The sequence below is a fragment of the Sciurus vulgaris genome (assembly GCF_902686455.1).
Source record: "Sciurus vulgaris genome assembly, chromosome: 2".
Taxonomy (NCBI): Eukaryota; Metazoa; Chordata; class Mammalia; order Rodentia; family Sciuridae; genus Sciurus; species Sciurus vulgaris.
In genome coordinates, this window is record NC_136462.1 from 135,470,458 (window position 1) to 135,490,768 (window position 20,311).

A 20,311-nucleotide genomic window follows, 5' to 3' on the forward strand; every position below is an offset into this window, starting at 1 on the left:
TCTTAGTTTATTTTGACAGGGTCTCGTTAGGTTGCTGAGCTAGCCAAGAACTTAACATTCTCCTGCCTCAGCTTCCTGAGTAGCTGGGATTACAGGTGTGTGCTGTCATGCCTTGATGAATTTCTAATCTTATGTCCAGAAAAACTATCTTTTAAGAATAAAGAGGAAATGAAAGACATTCTCAGAAAAAGGAAAATCTAATAGAATTTGTGGTTAATAGACAAATACTTATAGAATGGTTGAAGGAAGCTCTCTAAAGAAAATGATTGACAGAAGGCGCCTGGGACCTTCAAAAAGGAAAGAACAATGGAACTGGTAAAAGTAGAACTTCATATTAATAGACTATTCACTTAATTAAGTCTTTAAATTATATTTAAGCAAATGCTCAAACATAGAATGTGTCTGTAGAAAAAATACTTAAGACAATTTTAAGAGGAAGGAAAAAGAATCTAGATTATTTCAATATTTTATTCAAAGTGGTAAAATGTCAGTACCAGTTTTTTGTGATAAGTCATATATGTATAATACCTAGAACAACAGCTGAGAAAGCTGTGCAAAGTGATACTCTATAAAACATAGACGGGAACTCTAAGTAACATTCAATTAACCAGATAGAAAGAAACAAAAAAGAAATAGGAAATAATACAATGGCAGACTTAACCCTTAAGATGTTGGTAATTACTCTAAATGTAAACCATCTGAAACATACTCCAATTATAAGACAATCACTGGCAGAATGGTTCCAAAGCATGATTGAACTATATGCTGTCTAAAGGAAACTCACTTCTAGCATAATGACACAGGTTAAAAGGAAGAAGGGGAATGTATATTATGAAAACAAAATTTGCTGGGCATGGTGGTGCATGCCTGTAATCCCAGTGGCTCAGGAGGCTGAGGCAGGAGGAAAACAAGTTCAAAGCCAGCCTCAGCAAAAGCGAGGTGCTAAACAACTCAGTGAGACCCTGTCTCTAAATAAAATACAAAATAGGGATGTGCCTTAGTGGTTGAGTGCCCCTGATTTCAATCCCTGATACCCCCTTACCCCTGCCAAAAAGAAAGAAAACATAAAATTTTCCTCTCACTCCAATCAGAATGGTAATTATCAAGAATACAAGCAACAATAAATGTTGGTGAGGATGTGGGGAAAAATTACACCCATACATTGCTGGTGGGAATGCAAAATGGTGCAACCTTTATGAAAAGCAGTATGGAGATTCCTCAGAAAATCTGAAATGGAACCACCATTTGACCCAGCTATCCCAAAGGACTTAAAATCAGCATGTCACAGTGACACAACCTCATCAATGTTTATAGCAGCTCAACTCACAATAGCTCAACTATGGAACCAACTTAGGTACCCTTCAACAGATGAATGGATAAAGAAAATGTGGTACATATGTGTGTGTGTGTGTGTGTGAATATGATGAAATATTACTCAGCTTTAAAGAAGAAAGAAATTCTGGCATTTGCTAGTAAATGGATGGAATTGGAGTATATCATGCTAAGTGAAATAAGCCAAACCCCAAAACCAAAGGCCAAATGTTTTCTTTGATAAGCAGATGCTAATTCACAATAAGGTGCAGGGAGCTAGGGAAGAATAGAGTTACATTATATTAGGTAAAGTGGAGTGAAGGGAGGGGAAGGGTTATAGAGGTAGGAAGGATGGTAGAGTGAAACAGACATTATTACCGCATATACCTATATGACTGCATGTCCAATGTGATCCTACAATATGTATAATCAGAAAAATGAGAAATTGCACTCCATTTATGTGTGATATATCAAAATGTATACATGCATTCTATTGTCATCTACAATTAATTAGAACAACTTTAAATTTTTTTTTTAAAAGAATGACAATGTGAAAAGGTAGACTTCAGAGGAAAGATAATTACTAGAGGCAAAAGGGAACATTATATAATGATAAAAAATGTCAATCCCCTAACAAATTACAGGAACCCTAAATAAGCATGTACCAATACAGAGATTCACAATAACATGAAACCAAAACTGAACTGAAAGAAGAAATAGATAAATCGCAGCCGATAGCTGGCGATTTCAACACATCCCTCTCAGCACTTGATGAAAATACTAGGCAGGAGATCAGAAAGGCTATAGAACTGAGCAACACTCTCAACCAACAGGATCTAGTTAACATTTACGGAGCACTCCATCCATCAACAGCAAAATACATATTCTTTTCAAGCTCCCATGGGAGCAAGACGAATCATATTCTGGGTCAAAAACCATGACAAGTTTAAAAGAATTAAGAGCTGATAAGAGTATTGTCTCTGACCATAACAGAATCAAACTATAAATCCGTAACAGAAAGGCAATAGGAAAATCTCCGAAGACCTGGAAGTGAAACAACACACTTCTGAATAATTCGTGGATCAAAGAAACTTCAATACGTAATAAATACATAAAAAAATGTAGAACTGAATGAAAATGAAAGTACAACATATCAAAATTTGTGGAACTCAGTTAAAGTAGTGCTAAGAGGGAAGTGTATAGCACTAAGTGCTTATATTTGAAAGAAGGAAAGACCACGAATCTAAATTACTACCTCAAAGTAGAAAAAGAAGAGCAAAATAAACACAAAGCAAGCAATAGTAAAGAGCAGAAGTAAATGAAATAAAAAAAAAAAAACAGGAAAACAGTAGAGAAAAATTAATGAAAGACAATGGTTCTACAAAAAAATAAAATTCATTAACCTCCAGTAAGATTGGTGAAGATTGAGAAGAATCATCACCAATATCAGTAACAAAAAGGGGCATCATAAATTCTATGCCATTGAAAGAGTAATAAAGGACAGTAACTATGTTCCTAATCTGGACAACTAAGAAGAAATGGACCAATTGCTTGAAAAGTACAAACTAATAAAACTGAGCAAAATGAAATAGGTGACCTGAATAGACCTGTGTCTATTAAAGAAGTTGAACTTGTGGTTTGAGGAGGTAAATATATTTAGCCATTACACAATATGTACATGTATTGAAACATCACACAGTACCTCATGAGGATGTACAATCTTTGTTTTTAATGTGTCGGTTTAAAATATTAAATTAGACTAGCACTTGAAAAGCATAAAATAAAATCTCCTCCCAAATCTCCAAGTCAACATGGTTACACTGGAGAATTTTATCAAATATCCAAAGAATAATTAACTTCAATTTTTTACAATCTCTTCTAGAAAATAGGAAAGGAAGTAGGATTTCCCAATTAATTTCATGAGGCCAGTATTACTCTGATACCAAAACCAGATAAAACACAAAATTGTAGGCCACTATCTTGGGAAGGTTCCTCATTAGAATTTCAGCAAACTGAATCCAGTAATTTATACATATCTACATATCTATCTAGGTAGATAGATATGAAAATTACTGAACCAGGTCCAGGTAGGATTTATTTCTCACATGCAAGGCTGGTTCAATATCCAGAGGGTGAAGAGCACAGTACAGAACCTACCTGTATTTTTCTTTTCATCTTCTAGTGAATCTGTAATTATTCCAAGATTAAAAGAGGAAAGAGACAATACTTTGGGGGTCTTTTAAAAATCCAGATGTCCAGTCCTCACACCTGTTAAATCATGATTTCTATGGGTAGAATTTAGGCATCTGTGTTTCTGAAAGAGCTCATTAGGTGACTTCAACATGCAGCCAAGTTTGAGACCCTACACTCACTGTTGTGAGTGATCTTAGTGACCATCCTGTCCTGCCCCCTCATGACAGCAGCACTAGTCGAGTCCTTCCTCTGTGCTCCACAGAAGCACTTTGTGTCTATCACCACATTCCACCATCAGTAATGATCACCGTTCTCCATTCACTGCTGTCACTAGGGCTCCTTTCCCTTTGGGGACCAGTTGTTCTCTGACTGATGATTCTGGTCATGTAGAAAATGCAGATCTAAGTCATCCTTGCACAGTGGCACTTGTTTTCTTTTGGAAGTTGTCATGAGTTCTGCTTTTGTACCCAGATTTCCTTGACTTTACCTCTAACAAAAGAGAAAGGCACTTGAAGGAAGAGTGGAGGGTCCAGGTGCTGCAACTGGGTGTGTCTGAGGAGCTCTCTCTCCTCTCAGCAGTGGCGTGGGATGAGTGGACATGCCTTTCCTGGTCATGGCCTTTGAGGTTTCACATCTCTCATCATTCTATCTAGAGATGCCCCTTTCAACTTTGGACACAGGCGCTGTAGTTATGGTACCATTTGGAATCAGGGCATATAGAGCAGGGAAGGTGGAGAGTAATGTGGCCCCAAAGTCCCCAAAGGACTTGACCAGCCATCGATACAGCTCACAGAAAATTCTAGTGCATGAGACATTCTGCTGAGCACTGAGTGCTGTGGTTTAGATATGGTTTGCCTCTACCACATCTCATGCTGAGACTTAATTCATCAGTGAGGTGGTGATGGCAGGGGTGGGGCCCAGTGAGAGGTGTTTGGTCATGAGGTGGAGCCCTCCTGAATGGATTAATGCCTTTATCATTCCTATCATAGGAATGTCATGTTTGGCCCCTTTTCTCTATTCTGCATGTGTCTACTTTCTTCCACTTTGCCTCATCAGAAGCCCACAAGATATAGCCAGCCTATCTCAGATTTCCTGACATCCAGGACTATGAGCCAAAATAAATTTCTGTTCTTTATAAATTAGTCAGTTTCAGGTATTGTGTAATAGCAACAAAAACTCCACCAAAGACCTTGGTTGACTCAGGAAGAAATTACAATATAGAAGCAGAGAAGATGCACACATATATAGGTCAGTTGACTTTGGCCTGTGCAACATAGTTTGGAATACAAATCACAAGACAGACCCCAGTCTGAGGGTTCTGTTATCCTGTTTGGGCTGCTGGGTTAATCCAGTTTATAATTTCTTGTGCCCTTAAAAAGAAGAACCAAAAATAAGTGTTTGTATTCCTGTGACATTGCACAGAATAAATGTACCTTGGGAATGGAGGGTCAAGGAAAGAAGGAAAGCATTGGAAATCTTGCCAAGAAACAAGACGGGTTGGCACATTGCAGGCTGTGGGGGTACCAGTTACACAGACAAAACTGTCACCCTGATGCTGGAATTGGTATGGATGTAATAGAGGTGACCAGGTGACATAAATTTATCCCTGAGGTTAAAATCACCCTCATGCCCTACACACATTCCCTCACCAGTCCTTCCAAGACAGCTGCTGTTCTGTGTCTGTTTCTCTTTATACATTGAGGGTTGAAATGTTGATTTTATTTTCCTGAAGAATTAGGATTCTCTTGAAGACCTCAAAATGCAGGAAGAGGGAACTATGGAATTTGTAGATGCATGATCCCTCTGCTGCCTTCAATTCAGCAAAATCTCGCTCACATCCTACTTGGAGTAGAAGGAAAATCTTTTGGCCTTGTAGTGAGGAAAGGGGTGGCCAAAGATAAGGAGAGCAGGCTGTTTCTTGGACAGCTCTGGTTCAGGATCAATTAATCTCTACTCTGTCAGGGTTGCCAAATTTGTTTCTAATCTATGTTGTCAGCAAGAGTTGAAATCAGACGTTTAAATAAAGGCCAATATTGAAATTCTTTTTGAAAGAGAATGAGGGGCAGAGACAGCTTAGTTTCCTTGCTATTTCTGATTCCTCTGAAAGTGTAATCGAGTTGTTCTGGGGCTGGGATGCTTGTGGTTGGAATACAAGAAGGTTTTGGCAGGTGGGCAGATGCTGGAACTTGGGGGCATCTTTGCTGCCTTTTCCCTGGGGTGGCACATTCTGGAAGATATGGGACCTGCTGGAACCATCCTTTCTTGACACCAGGAGGCTTTTTGTCTGGAACACCTTTTACATCTCAGATGAGATTTTTGTGGGCAGGGTCTCTTTTCCTGTTTTAATAACCCGTTATCAACTACAAAGTTGCCGCTAGCAAAAATATCAATTATCGCTTATGCAAGACTTGGCATTACTTGAAACCACATTCCATCCTTGGAACATGATAGCTTCTTTGAGCCAAAATCCAGAGAGGGTTTGAGGACAAGTTGTGTACACAATCATTAAGTGGGCCAAAAGAATATATTTTTATCCTGTAAATTGAATGCCAGTTAAGCAGTAGTGATTACTGCAAGAAACTGTAATTTATACTAGGGGAAGTGAAGATTTTTTAAAGATAAAAGTATTACTTAAGAACAGCCTCAAAAAAAAAAATAAAAAAGAAAGAAAGAAGAGAATGAAAAGAATACCAGTACTAAAGCCCCCAAAGACTCGACTGCATGGAAATTTCAAAAAGAAAGCCTTTGTTGGAAAAACAATGAGTCCATACAATACCCAGGATACTTGAGAGAGAGTCACATAGGCTAGTGTGGCCATGCGCTGCACGGAGACTTTTCAGTCAGTGGTCAATAAGGACCACATAGGTGACAGCGGACCCATGAAATTATATGGCATGGTGATGTGCAGCCATCTTTGTTTGTGTAAGTACATTCTATGATCTCACAGCAACAGATTTGTAGCAGAATATGTTACAGTTCTGCCTGATGATGTGTTTCGCAGAATGTGTACCTGTTGTTAAGCAGCACCTGACTATATCTAATAATAGAGCAGTAGTGTTATTAAAGTTCCTGAAGTTTTTCGGTTCCTTAGAATATTTACCATCAGGCTGGACTACATATGCAGCTTTTGGGCCTTGTATTTTGAGTGCATCCAGAATTGGTGAACACTAATGTTCTCCCTGGTCTCATACAGAAATTTGGCAGTCTGGGCAGAAATAACAGTCTGAATTTTGACTTTCACTAAACAAGAAGTGATTGTTATAAATCTTGTGTAGTTTGGCTAAAATCTTGGTGAGAATTCTTGTCATTGGCTATCAACTTGTACTTTGCTGTGGACTTTGTGGGCAAAAGGAGAGATTAAATGGGGACATGAGAAAAATCTCAAATACTTGAACTCTGTTGCATCACCAAGAGGGGTTTGATCAGTGCTTACTAAGAAGGCAGGCTGGGGTCTGTGCCTGGAAGCTGCAGGGAGGTAGGTCTCAGAATAGGAAAGAGTGGTGGCCCTGGCTCTACCTGGTGTATTCATAAGCAACCTGTTTCTAGAGGACACCTTCTTGGCCCCAGTGGTACACTAGCACACCTGGGAGCCCCTCCAGATACTGGCATGCTAAGCTTCCCTGGTGACTCCTACCTCATCAACCAGAGCTGACCTATTTGGGATGCTTACTAGTGTGAAGAATTCCTTATCTGTCATGGTTCTTGGGGTGTGCTTGGCTGCTGTGTTAGTCACTTTTGTGTAACTGTTACTAACACCTGAAATAATCAATTTAAATGGAGGAATGGTGGGTTTTGACTCATGGTTTCAGAGTTTCTAGTCCAGGTTGCTTGGCCCGTTGCTTTTGGGCCTGGGGTGAGGCAGCACATCACGGCAGGACCATGTGATAGAGCCAGCTGCTCACCTCATGGCTGGGAAGTGAGGAGGAAGGTCTGGGTTCCTCTTCGCCTTCAAGAGTACACCTCCAGTGACCAGAAGACCTCCTACTAGGTCCCACTTCTTAAAGTATTCACAACCTCTCAATATTCCCTAGCTGGGGACCAATCCTTTATTTAACGTATGGACCTTTGGGGGAATATTCCAGATCTAAATGGCAGCAGCCTCACCAGCAGCTTCAGCATTAAATGGGAACTAAATAGAAGTGGGAGTCTTCATCCCCCCAACTTATAGATTGCTTTCCATGCCTGAATTAGAAACTGGGGTGGGGTGTTGGGGCTATGGCTCAGTGGTAGAGCACTTGCCTCTTATGCATGGGTCATTGGGTTCCATCCTCAGCAGCACGTAAATAAATAAAATAAAGACACTGTGACCACCTACAACTAAAAAAATTTAAAAATGAAAGAAACTTGGGTGGGGTCTAACAATCTGAATTTGAACGCCACCAGGGGTTTCTAGTGTGCGTGGAAGTTTTAGCACCACAGATCTGTGCTATAGTAGTGGTTATCAAACTTCGATGGATGTTAAAATCTCCTGGGAGCTCTTTAAAAATTCAGATACGTAAGTCATGCTTCCCACCAATGGAATTAGAACCTCTGGTGGTAGAAACAGGCATCAGTGCTTTCTAAAACCTCATAGGAGATTCCACTGTGTATCCACTTTTTGAAAACTAATGCATTATAGAAACAGATGAAGTTCCTCTTGTTCTTAATATTCTATTTGCCTTCGAAATTCTCTCTCCCTCATTTTAAGCTGTATGAGGCATAAATTCCCTTGAAGGGATGCTAAGGTCCCCACTGGAACTCTGTTTCTGTTGGAGGGTGTCGCACTTTCTTCTGGCTTATGTACTGGGGGAGAGGGCTCACCAGGATTCATGCTGAGGTGGTGTTCTCAGGCATAGCCAGCCACCTGAGCAATAGAGGCACAGACCATTGTTCCATGGGAGTAAAACCTTCTAAGGGGAGTTCTTAGACATGCCCAAACGGTTTGGATTTTGTTTGGTCTATGGATTCCATCAGTTTCCACACACTCATCAACCCCTTCTGCATGGTTATCACTGGATCAGGCTTTTAGGAAGTTCTGGGCTTCTGAGGTGTGAAGAGTGACAAATCCTGCCTTCAGGTTGGCTCTGAGAGGCCTTGAGAGGGACCTGTGGTGGTCAGGAGTTCAGTCTGGAGGGATTCCTCTCAAGCATTAGGGGCCATTGCGGGTCAGAAGGGACATGCGCACTGGACCTTGAAGTAGGAAGGGGCTCCAGCTGGACAAAGGACTTGAGCAAAGGCACTGGGTATCGGGGTGTTGTGGGAGTTGGCAGGGTTGCGGTCACTCCCTGACCTGTGATGTGTATTTGCATCCTGGAGTGGGAGTGGAGAAGTATACACCTCCATCCCTATCCCTTCCCTAGCCCCCTGACAGGATGGAAAAAGCAGAGTCCAAATAACTAGGCCATAAAGCCCCTCCTTATGTGTGGCTTTAAGGAAAGGAAGGGGGTAATGGTCATTAGGTGCAGGAAGCAGCCTGTCCTTAGAATTTCTACTGCCTGGAGCATCCTGTGCCCTTTGATGTCCCTGAGGGGTCTTTGAACTTTGGGAAACAGCAGATTCTCTCTTAGCTCCTGTAGGTCAGCTAATCCCCTCCTCTGCACTGGCCTTTGAAGGGGAAAGGAAATGCTGGGGGCTGGTTTCCAATGCCCATTAAAAAGGCTGCCCCTAGAAGAACTGGTCTCAGCAGTTCCCTCTGAGGGGGCAGCAGGAGCCTAGGAAGCTGGAGGCGTGGTGAGCAGGTCGATTTCATCTTATACCCGTTGGTATCCTTTAAATTTTTACCACGCCTTTATTTTTAGCTACTTAACAAATTAATGAGTGCCAGAAGTCAGGCCATTCCCCATCAGCTGAGAAAAACCTTCCCTGAGAAATCTAGCTGTTGGTACTATTTGTTAGTGGGAAGATTATTAAGAAAGATTTTAAGGACTCAAAATTGCTAAGTCTAGGTGGAATTGAAATTAATCTTTTCTGGTTAAGGGATATTGATGGTTAAAAATCATAGTAATTCTGGGTTTTGGGGGGTTGTTTATTTGTGGGTACAGGGGGTGGGGAGAAAGCTGATATAGGATCAACTTATCTAGAGCATTTATTCTAAGTATTGTCACTTAGTATCTCTGGGGAATTGGTTCCAGGACTCTGTGGATACCCAAATCCACAGATGCTGGAGTCCCTTATATAAAATGCTATAGTGTATACATAGAACCTACATGCATCCTTCACTAAAAATCACCTCTAGGTGATTTATGATACGGAATTCCATGCAAGGGCTATGCAAATAGTTATATTGTTTAGGGAAAATGACAAGAAAAATGTCTGTATGTATCAAGATGTAGTTTTTAAAAATTTTTACGAGTGTTTTCTATCCACGGTTGGGTGAATCTAAATATGCAGAACTCCTGGATGAGAACCAACCCTACTGCCAAAAGATGTCTTGAGAGGAAAGGTGACTCTGAGGGTGATCAAATTTCATTCTGAAGTTGTGGAAGAGTTCTGAATGATCATGAATTTGATGTCTCTTCTCCAGACTCTGTGACCATGAGTGAAGGAAGAGCCTTTGAGGTAGACCCTGACCCATCTCTAGTGGCTTCAAAATTCTGGGGTGAAGATATAGGAGAGGAATACCATGTGATTATTTCAGATCTCCCTCCAGGGTACACTTGGGATTTCCAGAAGCAAATACAGAAGTAGCATGTTATTTTGTTATAAGATAAAATAAACTCAGGGCCATTAAGTTATTATTGTGTCTGATAACATGTGACACCAGGCCCACCTGTGTCCTCAATCCCACAGACATTTAGAGTTAAAATTACTGTGAATACTTAATGCTACACTATTTTGTTAAATATATCATTGCCAGAAATAATAGATGCCCTGGGACATAAACCTAAAATAACATGGAATTTTCTGTCAGGTAATCTTTAATTTAGACTAAAAATAACCTATGCAGTAGTTATATAAACCTCGAGTATTGAGACTCCCAATCCAGTGCTAGTTCATCAAACTGTAAGTTTATGAGGCACTTTGTTAGCATTTGAATGTTTTAAGACAGATCAAGCATGATCTTTATTAGAGACAAACTCTGGAAAGCCAAGAATCCAACTCTTGCTGACTGGAACATTCCTCAGGGAAGCCCTCTTCTGAAGGCTGGCCGAGGGAAGTGCTGTTGGTGGGTCAGCTCCTGTGATGGACGTGAAGTCATCAACAGCACATTCAACTTTTCTGAGCACCTTCGTAACCATCCTGTGCATATCCTAAGAGACCAGCGTCTCTGGCCAGGAGAGTCCAGTAGTGTGGAGATAGGAGGATTTTTTCATTTTATAACCAATCAGAAAACCAGAGAAAACTTGGAAGTGGTTCCAAGTCTAACATCTTTGTGTCCATGGTGAGACTATCCTCCCAGGGCTTGGATCTCCTTGGGTTGTCATTTTCCAAACATCTTTGTTGGAAAAACCCATCTGGTGGCTGTTCAGAAGATCCTGGCTAGGGAAGATGGGAGGCAGCTTTTTAAAGTGCAAAGACTTAACAATTAAATGGTGTATTGATTCTCCATAGATTGTGGCCCAATTTTGGAAAGGTGGGAGATGCCTTCAATCTTGGCCAAATAGTTGGCCACAGGGAAGGAAGTTTTAGGGAATTCCTACAGGTCGAGTTGAGATCCCTAAGGGGTTTAACCATTTCTGAAAATAAGATTGAATTGTGCCTAGTTGGGTAATGTGCAAATTTGGTAACAGTTGGCATGTTCTTCACACTACAACTCATAAGGCCTTCTTTATTTAGGTCTGTATTGGAAGAAAGGGTTTTTGTGATGAAAGATTTCAGGGAGCAGGGTGGGGCTCAAGGCCAGTGGAATTACTCTGTAAGTTCCCAGACTTTACCACGAACCCAGCTCAGAATCCCAGAAAATCATTGGCTTTTGGAAATCATTAATGTTCCCTAAGAGATAAAACTTTCCTTTTTCTTGGGCTTTTGTTCCCTTAGTGTTTCATATTATTGTTACACAAAGAACTTGCTTGCTTCATTTCTTCCAAGGGAAAAGTCATGTTCAAAGTAGGATCTCTGGTCTGTGATTCAGGTGAAGACTCCAGGGTCTGCGAGTTGTGGCCATTGTGAAGGAACATTCCTTCCTGCTGAGTAAGGACCACCCTGCCAAAGCTGGAAACAGAGCAGTTTAACCCATTCCACATGCAGCAGTTACCCCACATTAAGGAGACTGGAGCCACATTTTTCATGAGATGTTTCTGTAACTGTCACCATATGAGCATCCAAGGAGGTCTCCAGGAGCAGAGGAGACCCCTACTTAGACCTGTAGGTTCCTGATCACATGGCAGAAAAGTACAGAAAAGAATTTAAGGATGTCCAAGGTACAAGTATCAGAGCAAGAGATTTATTATAAAGGGAAAGTACTCACTTTGAGAATGGGAGTGTGGGCAGATTCAGCGTGAATCACCCCATCTCAGTCTGGGGTCTTAGCATTTGTGGAGGGAGAGTAGCTATGGGACTGAACATTGTCCTTGTGCATTGCCTTGGAATGTTCTAATCATGCTACTTCCTATATCACATGTCTCATTAGCATTTTAAATCTCTACCCAGGTTGCATCTTGCTGTCTGGATGAGGCTAGGGTCATTTCTTGATCACCACAGTCTTTAGTGCGTATGCTTCCTACAGCAGTGATTCCTCCAGATGCCTAGCGGTGGTCCTGAAGCGTCGTTGCTTTTTCATCAACCAGTCAGCAATCACAGGCAAGGACTTGGTGCAAGAACATGGATTGCTTATGAGTTATTTACTGTGTTCCAACAATTTATGGGCATTTCTCTTTTGATGCTTGGTGTTGTCTCTGTATCCCTAAATTCCTACATAACCCCTACACCTTTTGCAGACTTCATTAAAATCCATCAAAAAATTTAAATCTACTCTTTTGAAAACATTATTGCTAGTTTTATTTAATGATATCAAATCAAACATTACAATCAGATGTACATATTACATTTAAGGTAGTCAACTTTGTATATCCTTTACTAAATATACATGAAAAACCATTCAGTTCATTCAACTTAATATGAAACCGATACACATAAATGCATGGATATATGCACACGTATATATACACACATACATACCAGGCAGAAAAAAGTAAAAATCTGTCTTCATTTAATATAGTATCTTCAAGACTCATTCATGCTATTCCATATGGAAGAATTTTTGTTTTTTTTAAGCACTGTGTAATATTCCATATTGTGTATGGAACGCATTTTTTCATCCATCCATCGACAGATATTTAGATTGTTTCCACATCTTGGCTATTGTGAATAATATGCAGTGAACATGGGAGTGCTAATATCTCTTTGACCTGATTTCACTTCTTTTGGTTAAATACCAAAAGATCTTGCCAGATCTTGCAGCAGTTCTCTATGTAATTGTTTTGAGGACCCTTGGTACTGTTTCTCCATAGCAGCTACACTACACCATTTTGCATTCCAACCACCAGTGATCAGGGATTCCAATCTCTCCACATCATCACAGGTACTTATCTTTGGTTTTTGATGATGAACATTATGATGGGTATGAAGTGATATCTCATTATGGTTTTGACTTGCATTTCCCTGATGATTAATGACAGCATCTTTTTCATGTACCTTCTGGTCATTTGTATGTTATCTTTGGAGAAATGTCTCTTCAAGTCTTTAGCCCATTCTAAAATCGAGTTATTAGTTTTTCTGCTACTGACCCCTATTGGAGTTTCTTTTATATTTTGGATCTTAACTTTTTACACCATGGTAAGTGAAATGAAGTAGTCATGGGAGGAAAGATACTTGTTGATTTCACTTCTATTTGGTATCTAAAATAAATTGGTGGGACTGAAGAGCAGAATGGTTATGGCCAAGGGCCAAGGGAGAGGGAAGTGGACAGTGGCTGATCAGTGGGCGTCAAGTTTCAGCCAAGCAAGATGAATAAGGTCTGGAGAACTGCTGTACATTAGAATTACAGTACTGCATTGTTTGCTTAAACCCTTAATAGGATAGATCTTATATTTATTGTTCTTACCACAATGAAGTTTTAAAAAGTAAACCTCAAAAGAAAAGAAATATACTGAGAATAAAAGTAAAAAGACCGTATTTTATGTGCAAGGAATGAATGTCTTTTAAATGACTTTTTATTTATAACAGAATTTTTTTAAGAAGCTGAAAGATTTCTTTTCCATGTATGCCATTTAAATCAACATTTTCTGTTATCCACCAAAAAAAAAAAAAAGGTAAAAAGTGAGTAATATCTAAATTATTTTTATTGGTCAGAATTGTCTAATCATTTCTTGATTATTCTTTTATTTAAGTGGATGAACACCTGATCACTTAAAAGAAGGATGAGATGGGATCTAACTGGAGATGGTTTTCATTACTCTGCTGAGTAGTCTTTTTATAATCACCTCCTCTCACTGGCTGTCAGTGATTTGAGGCTAGGGTTGGCAACTTGTCTAGCAGTCTCTCTTCTTCTGGTCCATTACCTGGCAATTGAAAAACAGCTAATATTTTTTAAATGAATCAAAGCACTTTTTTTTTCCTCCACTGGGATTGTTGACAAAGAATAGGCATCAGTACACACATTGGGTCTCTCCTCTGGGAATCGTGGAGTGGTCAGCAAACTGTGGGCTCTCTGATCCTGAGGTATGCATCTCAGTCCACCCTAGCTATGGTATGTATGTAAACTCAGGTCTCTCATTGTTCAGCTCACAGTGTGTAGCCAACCATCCGTGCCTAGTCACACAGTCTGCTGTCTCTCAGGTTCACTTGGGAAGGGAAAGTGACAAGAATGATCTTGATGGACTTGTTTTTCAATATGAAGAACCAAAAAACCATGGTTATTTATGAACTTGGAAACTGGAACCCATGACATTTGATGACTCAATGTCTTGGATGGGTCCCACTTGCCCTTAGCATTGTAACTTAACTCCAAGGAATATAAAACACTTGAACTTCTAATGGAATATTTAGAGTGAGGAAACAAGTCTGATCATCAGAAGGTTAGAGTTTAAGAGCTGTAATGTCAATTATCACAGTTCATTTAAAATTTTTCATTTATTTTTATTGTCTCTTTGTTCGGTTTTAATTCACTTTGTGAGCGAATTGCAACCTCTTTCTCTGTAAACTCCCCACTATGATCTGCTCTGTGACAACAGGTATCACCCTACATCACTTCTTATATTTATACTTAAGTGTTCATAGTATGCTTGAACATGGACCTGGAAATGAGACACCTGTAACGTAGTGTCCCTCTTTCCTCCTCCTCCTCCTTGGACAGCTTGGGGATGAACCATGATGATGACCACTCATCCTGTGCTGGCCGGTCACACATCATGTCGGGAGAGTGGGTAAAAGGCCGGAACCCCAGCGACCTCTCATGGTCCTCCTGCAGTCGAGATGACCTTGAAAACTTCCTCAAGTAAGCCCTTAAATCATTCTGTAGCATCAATCAATAGAAAACTCTTCCAAAATACAAAATGATTAGTCATTTCAGCCTGAAGATGTGGTCAGTGCAGTTTTCTGTAACAGGCGAATACTTCCTCCCGAGTGTATATCTGATATGACATTGGATAGCCAGCAGGTGACCATTAAATAATTGTCTATTGATGGCAATATCAACATAGTGACCCTGACTTGGAAACCCACTTCATTTCTCTGTAGTCCTGTGACCATGAGTGGGCACCACCTGAGAGGTGCCCCTTGGGTGCTGCAGTACTATGCTGAACACTTCCTGGTTGCCCAGGCTGCCTCCCTTCCGGGGAGTAAATTTGCTGCAGGGTGGGTTTGCTCACCACCTCTCGTGTGGAGACAGGCTGTGTTTATCTCAAGGCCACTTTCTTCCTACCAGCTATCTGCATCATTCCATTTTCACATTTCTGTGGAAGTATTGCTCATCTGGTTTCAGATCCTTGTCAAACTGAGTGTACACACAGTCCATGCTTGAACCTCAGGGCTTGACTGGGAGTGTAGCTCAGTGGTGGTGCACTTGCCTGGCATGCATGAGATCCTGGGTTCAATCTCTAGTACTGCAATACATACATACATGCAGCCTCCCTCAGGGTTGGCTTGTGGCATTGATGTGTGGGCCCTGATTACTTCTCTGTTTAATCATGTTAATCTATGGAGACAGAAGTGAGTCAGTGAGTCTCACCTACATATGCAGCTTTACAGTCCAAGGTATTAAAGTACTCGGGGGATTTGGGGTAAAGTGGCAAAGGCATCATCCTGGGTCTTCTTTCATGTTTCCTGTTAATGGGGAAATTGTTTAAGTGGTAAACAGGCTTAAAAATGAACTCATTATAGGGCTGGGGTTATCGCTCAGTTGGTAGAGCTCTTACCTCACATGCATAAAGCCCTGGGTTCAAATCCCCAGCACTGTAAAAAAAAAAAAAAAAGAAAGAAAGAAAGAAAAGAAAAGAAAAGAAAAAAAAAACTCATTAGTTTTAATATGGTCTACTTCCCCTGACTGTGTGTTATCACAAAATTTTAGTAAAATGTTGTAGCTACTTCATGTTATTTGTTGCACCAGCAGAGTTGGTGCAACCAGATAGGGTGTTTTCATTTTCCCACATACTCACTGCTTAGCCTGGGGGAGATGGGCCAGCCTCAGCTAAATGTACTTGAATACATGCGACTTTTCAAAAATTTTGGCAAGTTGCTGGGTTTTCCTTTTAGTACCATCTGCCTTGCTATAGGAATAGAAAATTAAAAGCATTTTAATATTTTTAACCCTCTAATAGAGCTTGTTTGGGGGAAATGTACCTCTCATTGTAAGTAAGCATTCCTGTCCTGATTGAAATCCTGAAGTCCTCTGTAGAGTGTGCCACTGGCCAGCCTTCGGTGGCTGCAGCAGGTGTAGTCAGGAGAGACAGCAAGTTCAACACCTGTCTTGCCCCAGAAAGCCCTCAAAGGAGAATCTGTGAAGTTGGAAATAAACATTTTTATTTTATTTAAAATATGCATATTATTTATTCATAGTAACTTTTTCCCAGAAACCACATTCTAAGGAAATATTACAGTAATTTATTTCAAAAACATTTTTGTCAAACTCCCCATTAAAGTTCCTTTGCTTCATTGATATTGCTCCCAGGCCTCTCCTGAGTGACCAATTACTTATTACCTTTAGAGCAATGATTCACATTCAGTCACATGGGAAAGGGAACAAAAACTAAACAAAGCATAATCCATGTGTCCAGTACCTGGGTCTTTCTCCCATAAATCACTTAGGGTGTGTCCTTCTTAGAGACTGAAACATCAAAACAGAAACCTGCAAGTCATTTGCAAGTCAGCTTGCCTCTTGGCTGTTTCAGGTCCAAAGTCAGTACCTGTTTGCTGGTCACGGACCCCAGGAGCCAGCATGCGGTGCGCCTCCCTCACAAGCTGCCGGGCATGCACTACAGCGCCAATGAGCAGTGCCAGATCCTGTTTGGCACCAATGCCACCTTCTGCAGAAACATGGAGGTAAGCATCCAGGGGAAAGCTGGCTCAGGAAAGGCCACTGACATGGATATTCACACTTAACATGTGCACATATGTGTACATACACCCATTCAGAGACATTTGCACATGTGTACCCCAGATAGCCACATATGCATGCATGTGCACACCTGCATTGTAGGCACCCATCCACACACACTCCTGCATACAAGGCAGCTTTGCAGGGAATGCTTCAGGGTCTCTACTGAAATGAGTAGCTTGGTATTTTTGCATGAAAAATTTAGAGAAAGGAAAGTAATCCATACTTCTTGGAAGTGATCTGATGTCACCCGATTCCAAATCTTGCAAAGATAAGGAAGATAATTAAAAACTGTTAAAAGTTGGAGAAAGTCAGGTGAAGAAAATTTCAAAAATAAGAAATTGGTTATATAATAGTGGCAGTAACCCTTTTAAACAGCATTTATGGAGCAGTGTCTACATATCTGGTCCCAAAGCGTCCAATCTCCATGATCCCAATTAGTCCTCATCACAACTCCCTAGATTCTATCCCCAGATTACAGATGATAACAAACTAAGTGACCATTCACAATGTCTTGGTTAGTAGGTAGGAGAGCAAGGATTTGAACCCAAGTGTGTGCACCCCACACTTTTTCCCTGTGCAGCAAACGGGGAGAGTCATGGCTTGGCTCATTCTGTGGATGGAGAGTGCCAAGAGGAACATGCTGGGCCCTAGAGCAGGACAGTTACCATGCCCATGGCTGTCTGTGTAACAGACACAGAAGGTCCTGAATAGCCAGAGCAGCCTACAGTCCAGTCAACCCTTGGTAGTGGGACTCAGCTAGGGAGCAGAGTCTGCACTACCCTGAGGCAGAAGCAGGACAGAATAAGGCAAAGTGGCTAAAGATTTATGGGGCTCAGGAACTACCCAGTGGACAGGCAGCCTGAGGGAGAGCTGTCCAAGCACAGGACTCAGGACAGCATCTAGTCCCAGGAAGGATCCATGGAGGGCTGACCAGGCTCCCAGTGCAGGAACTCAGGACAGGACCAATACCAAGAAGACAGGTACACACAGGCTGCCTGCAGAATGAGACCTGGAATCCTGGTGGACCTCGACTCCCTAGGATGCCATGCTGCCTCTGGAGAGCTTCCTGTCTAAGTGAGAGTTGGGGCAACATCCTGCAGGTGGGGCATGGCTTTGCTTGGGGTTTGGAAAATGGCAACACCTCGACACCCAGCTGGTACCTACTGCTAGCTGTTTTTCCCGAGGACTCATATCCACAGTGTTATTCTGAATCCTCTGCTGGTCCCCTGGGAAGTGTGCTCATTGCCAGGATTCTGATTGCCCAGCAGTGTCCACATCTAATGCTGACCATCAGCCCCTGCCCAGCTTGACCGCTAAGGCTCTCATTCCTATATGTGTATGTCTGCCAAGAACATTCAGTTTACCTGTACCCAGTTTTCAGTCCCCAGAGTGAATTGATGACACACAAATATTAAGAGAGCAGATTTCAGGGGGACCTTTGATGGTGTTAAGATCAGTACTGTACCAACAGGAGGTCGTCTATATAGGGTCCTCCAGAAAACACTGAGCATTTAGGAAAAACAGAAGGACCCACCCCACCTAGGGTTGAGAAGGGGAGGTTCCCAGTGGGGTCAGATTGCCCACTTGGGAGTCCTCCCCAAGGCTGCTGAGATGGGGTGGGTCAGATGGGTAGTAAGGTTGAAAGGGTAGCAACTGGAAAAAGACCACCTTCCCTGCAAGCTGAGCCATTTTTCCCTCTAGGAGCCAGCTGATTGCAGGAAGGTGGGGCTGAAGAAGGAAGACATGTCTTGGGGGCCAGCAATCTCCTGGGCTGGACTCTATCCTTGCACCATTGTTCAGTATCCTAACTGCAACACTTAGGCAGAGAAGCTTCTAACGTGATTTTTAACAGGTGAGAAAACAGAGGCTAAGGCAGATTAGGGATGTAAGAGGATCTTCAAAGACAGATCCCAAGGGAAAGAAGCCTATATTTTATTTTATTTTCCTTCATTAGCCTCTTTTCATTTAAAGAGGAAAATTAGAGGTCGACAGGTAATGAATGGTTAGGTCAGCTTTGTAGCTCCTTTTTCCCTAGAAACTCAAAATGCACATATATATGCGGTAAGATCTTCCCATTTGTAAGTTGCCATGAATTTGAACTTTTAATCCCACAGCTCACTGGGAACTGCATCTCATGTTTTCCTACATGCTTTTACCTTGAAAGTTTCACCAGTAATCAAATTAATAGTGTTTTCTGCCCCAGTAACAGGAGTCAGTATGTGGTGAGGGACAGTGAAGTAGTGGAGTCACCATGGTAGTTGCCAGCTAGTCACTGGTCATTGCTTCACTTGCAAGGACTCTGACAGTGAAGTGACAGCTACCACTTATGCTGGAGAATATGTCTCACTAATGCTTTTGCACTACTGCAGCAGAGGGAGCAGAAGGTCAGGATTTGGGACACACTGCCCTGGGTCTGAGCTGGTCCTCTGAGTCAGATCCAGACTGGCACCACCACAGTTCTGGATTCCAGGGATCACAGTATGGTCGGACTGCTCCTTCTGTGCCTGTAGAGGTCTGTCTTCCAGAATGTGTTCAGTATGGCAGGATCACATCTTCTATTACCATTCCATTTTGCTTCCTGGAACCCCATCTCAGTGTGTCACCCCTTCCCACTTCTGTCCTTATTCCTCTTCACCTGCTCTGTTGCTCCTATGCTGGTCTCCCTGCTCCCGCTACACCTCCCCAGACAGCTCCCAGCAGGGTCACACCCCGCTGCATACAGCCCTTTCCTCTGCCTGGCAGCTCCTCTCTGTTATCCACATGAATCATTACTCATCTTTTTTGAGTAATTTCATTTTTTGTTTTTGAATGTGACCTTCTCGATGTGTCCACCCACAACTACCCACTTGACACTATGATTCAGTAGCCCTCCTCTGCCCACCTTGCAGCATCAACTTCTAACTGACCCCTTAAGGGAAAACCTGCTTCCAGACACTGATTTTTTAACAAGCCGTAGAGTGAACTTACTTATTTTGACTGATAATTTCCCTCTTCTGGATTACAAATCTTTCAAGGGCAGTAATCTTTACTTTTTCTTACCAGTATTTTTCAATGGCCATAAGTGGTACCTGGCACACAGTAGGCACTCAATAAGTACATGATGCTCTGGGATCCAACCATGATACTAACTGAAAATTTGTACAGTTCTTCATGTATGGCTTCACTCAACTGCTGATGAATCTGTGGACACACTTAGAGTTGAGAAAGAGCCCCTAAGAGACCGCCCCAGGTGACACATTGCTCTCTAACCCTGATTTCATAGTTCTCCATCTGGTTTGCCATCATAACAGGTGA

General features: G+C 41.6%; 1 protein-coding gene across 2 annotated transcripts in view; it reads left to right on the plus strand.

Annotated features, from left to right (window-relative positions):
* Positions 1-20,311, plus strand: part of ADAMTS17 (ADAM metallopeptidase with thrombospondin type 1 motif 17) — a 340,804-nt gene that overhangs the window by 167,499 nt on the left and 152,994 nt on the right. For both annotated transcript variants that reach the window (XM_079127336.1, XM_079127337.1), the window contains exons 9-10: positions 14,777-14,917; positions 16,809-16,959. In XM_079127336.1, the coding sequence (XP_078983462.1) occupies positions 14,777-14,917; positions 16,809-16,959 (292 nt within the window). The remainder of the gene's footprint in view (positions 1-14,776; positions 14,918-16,808; positions 16,960-20,311) is intronic.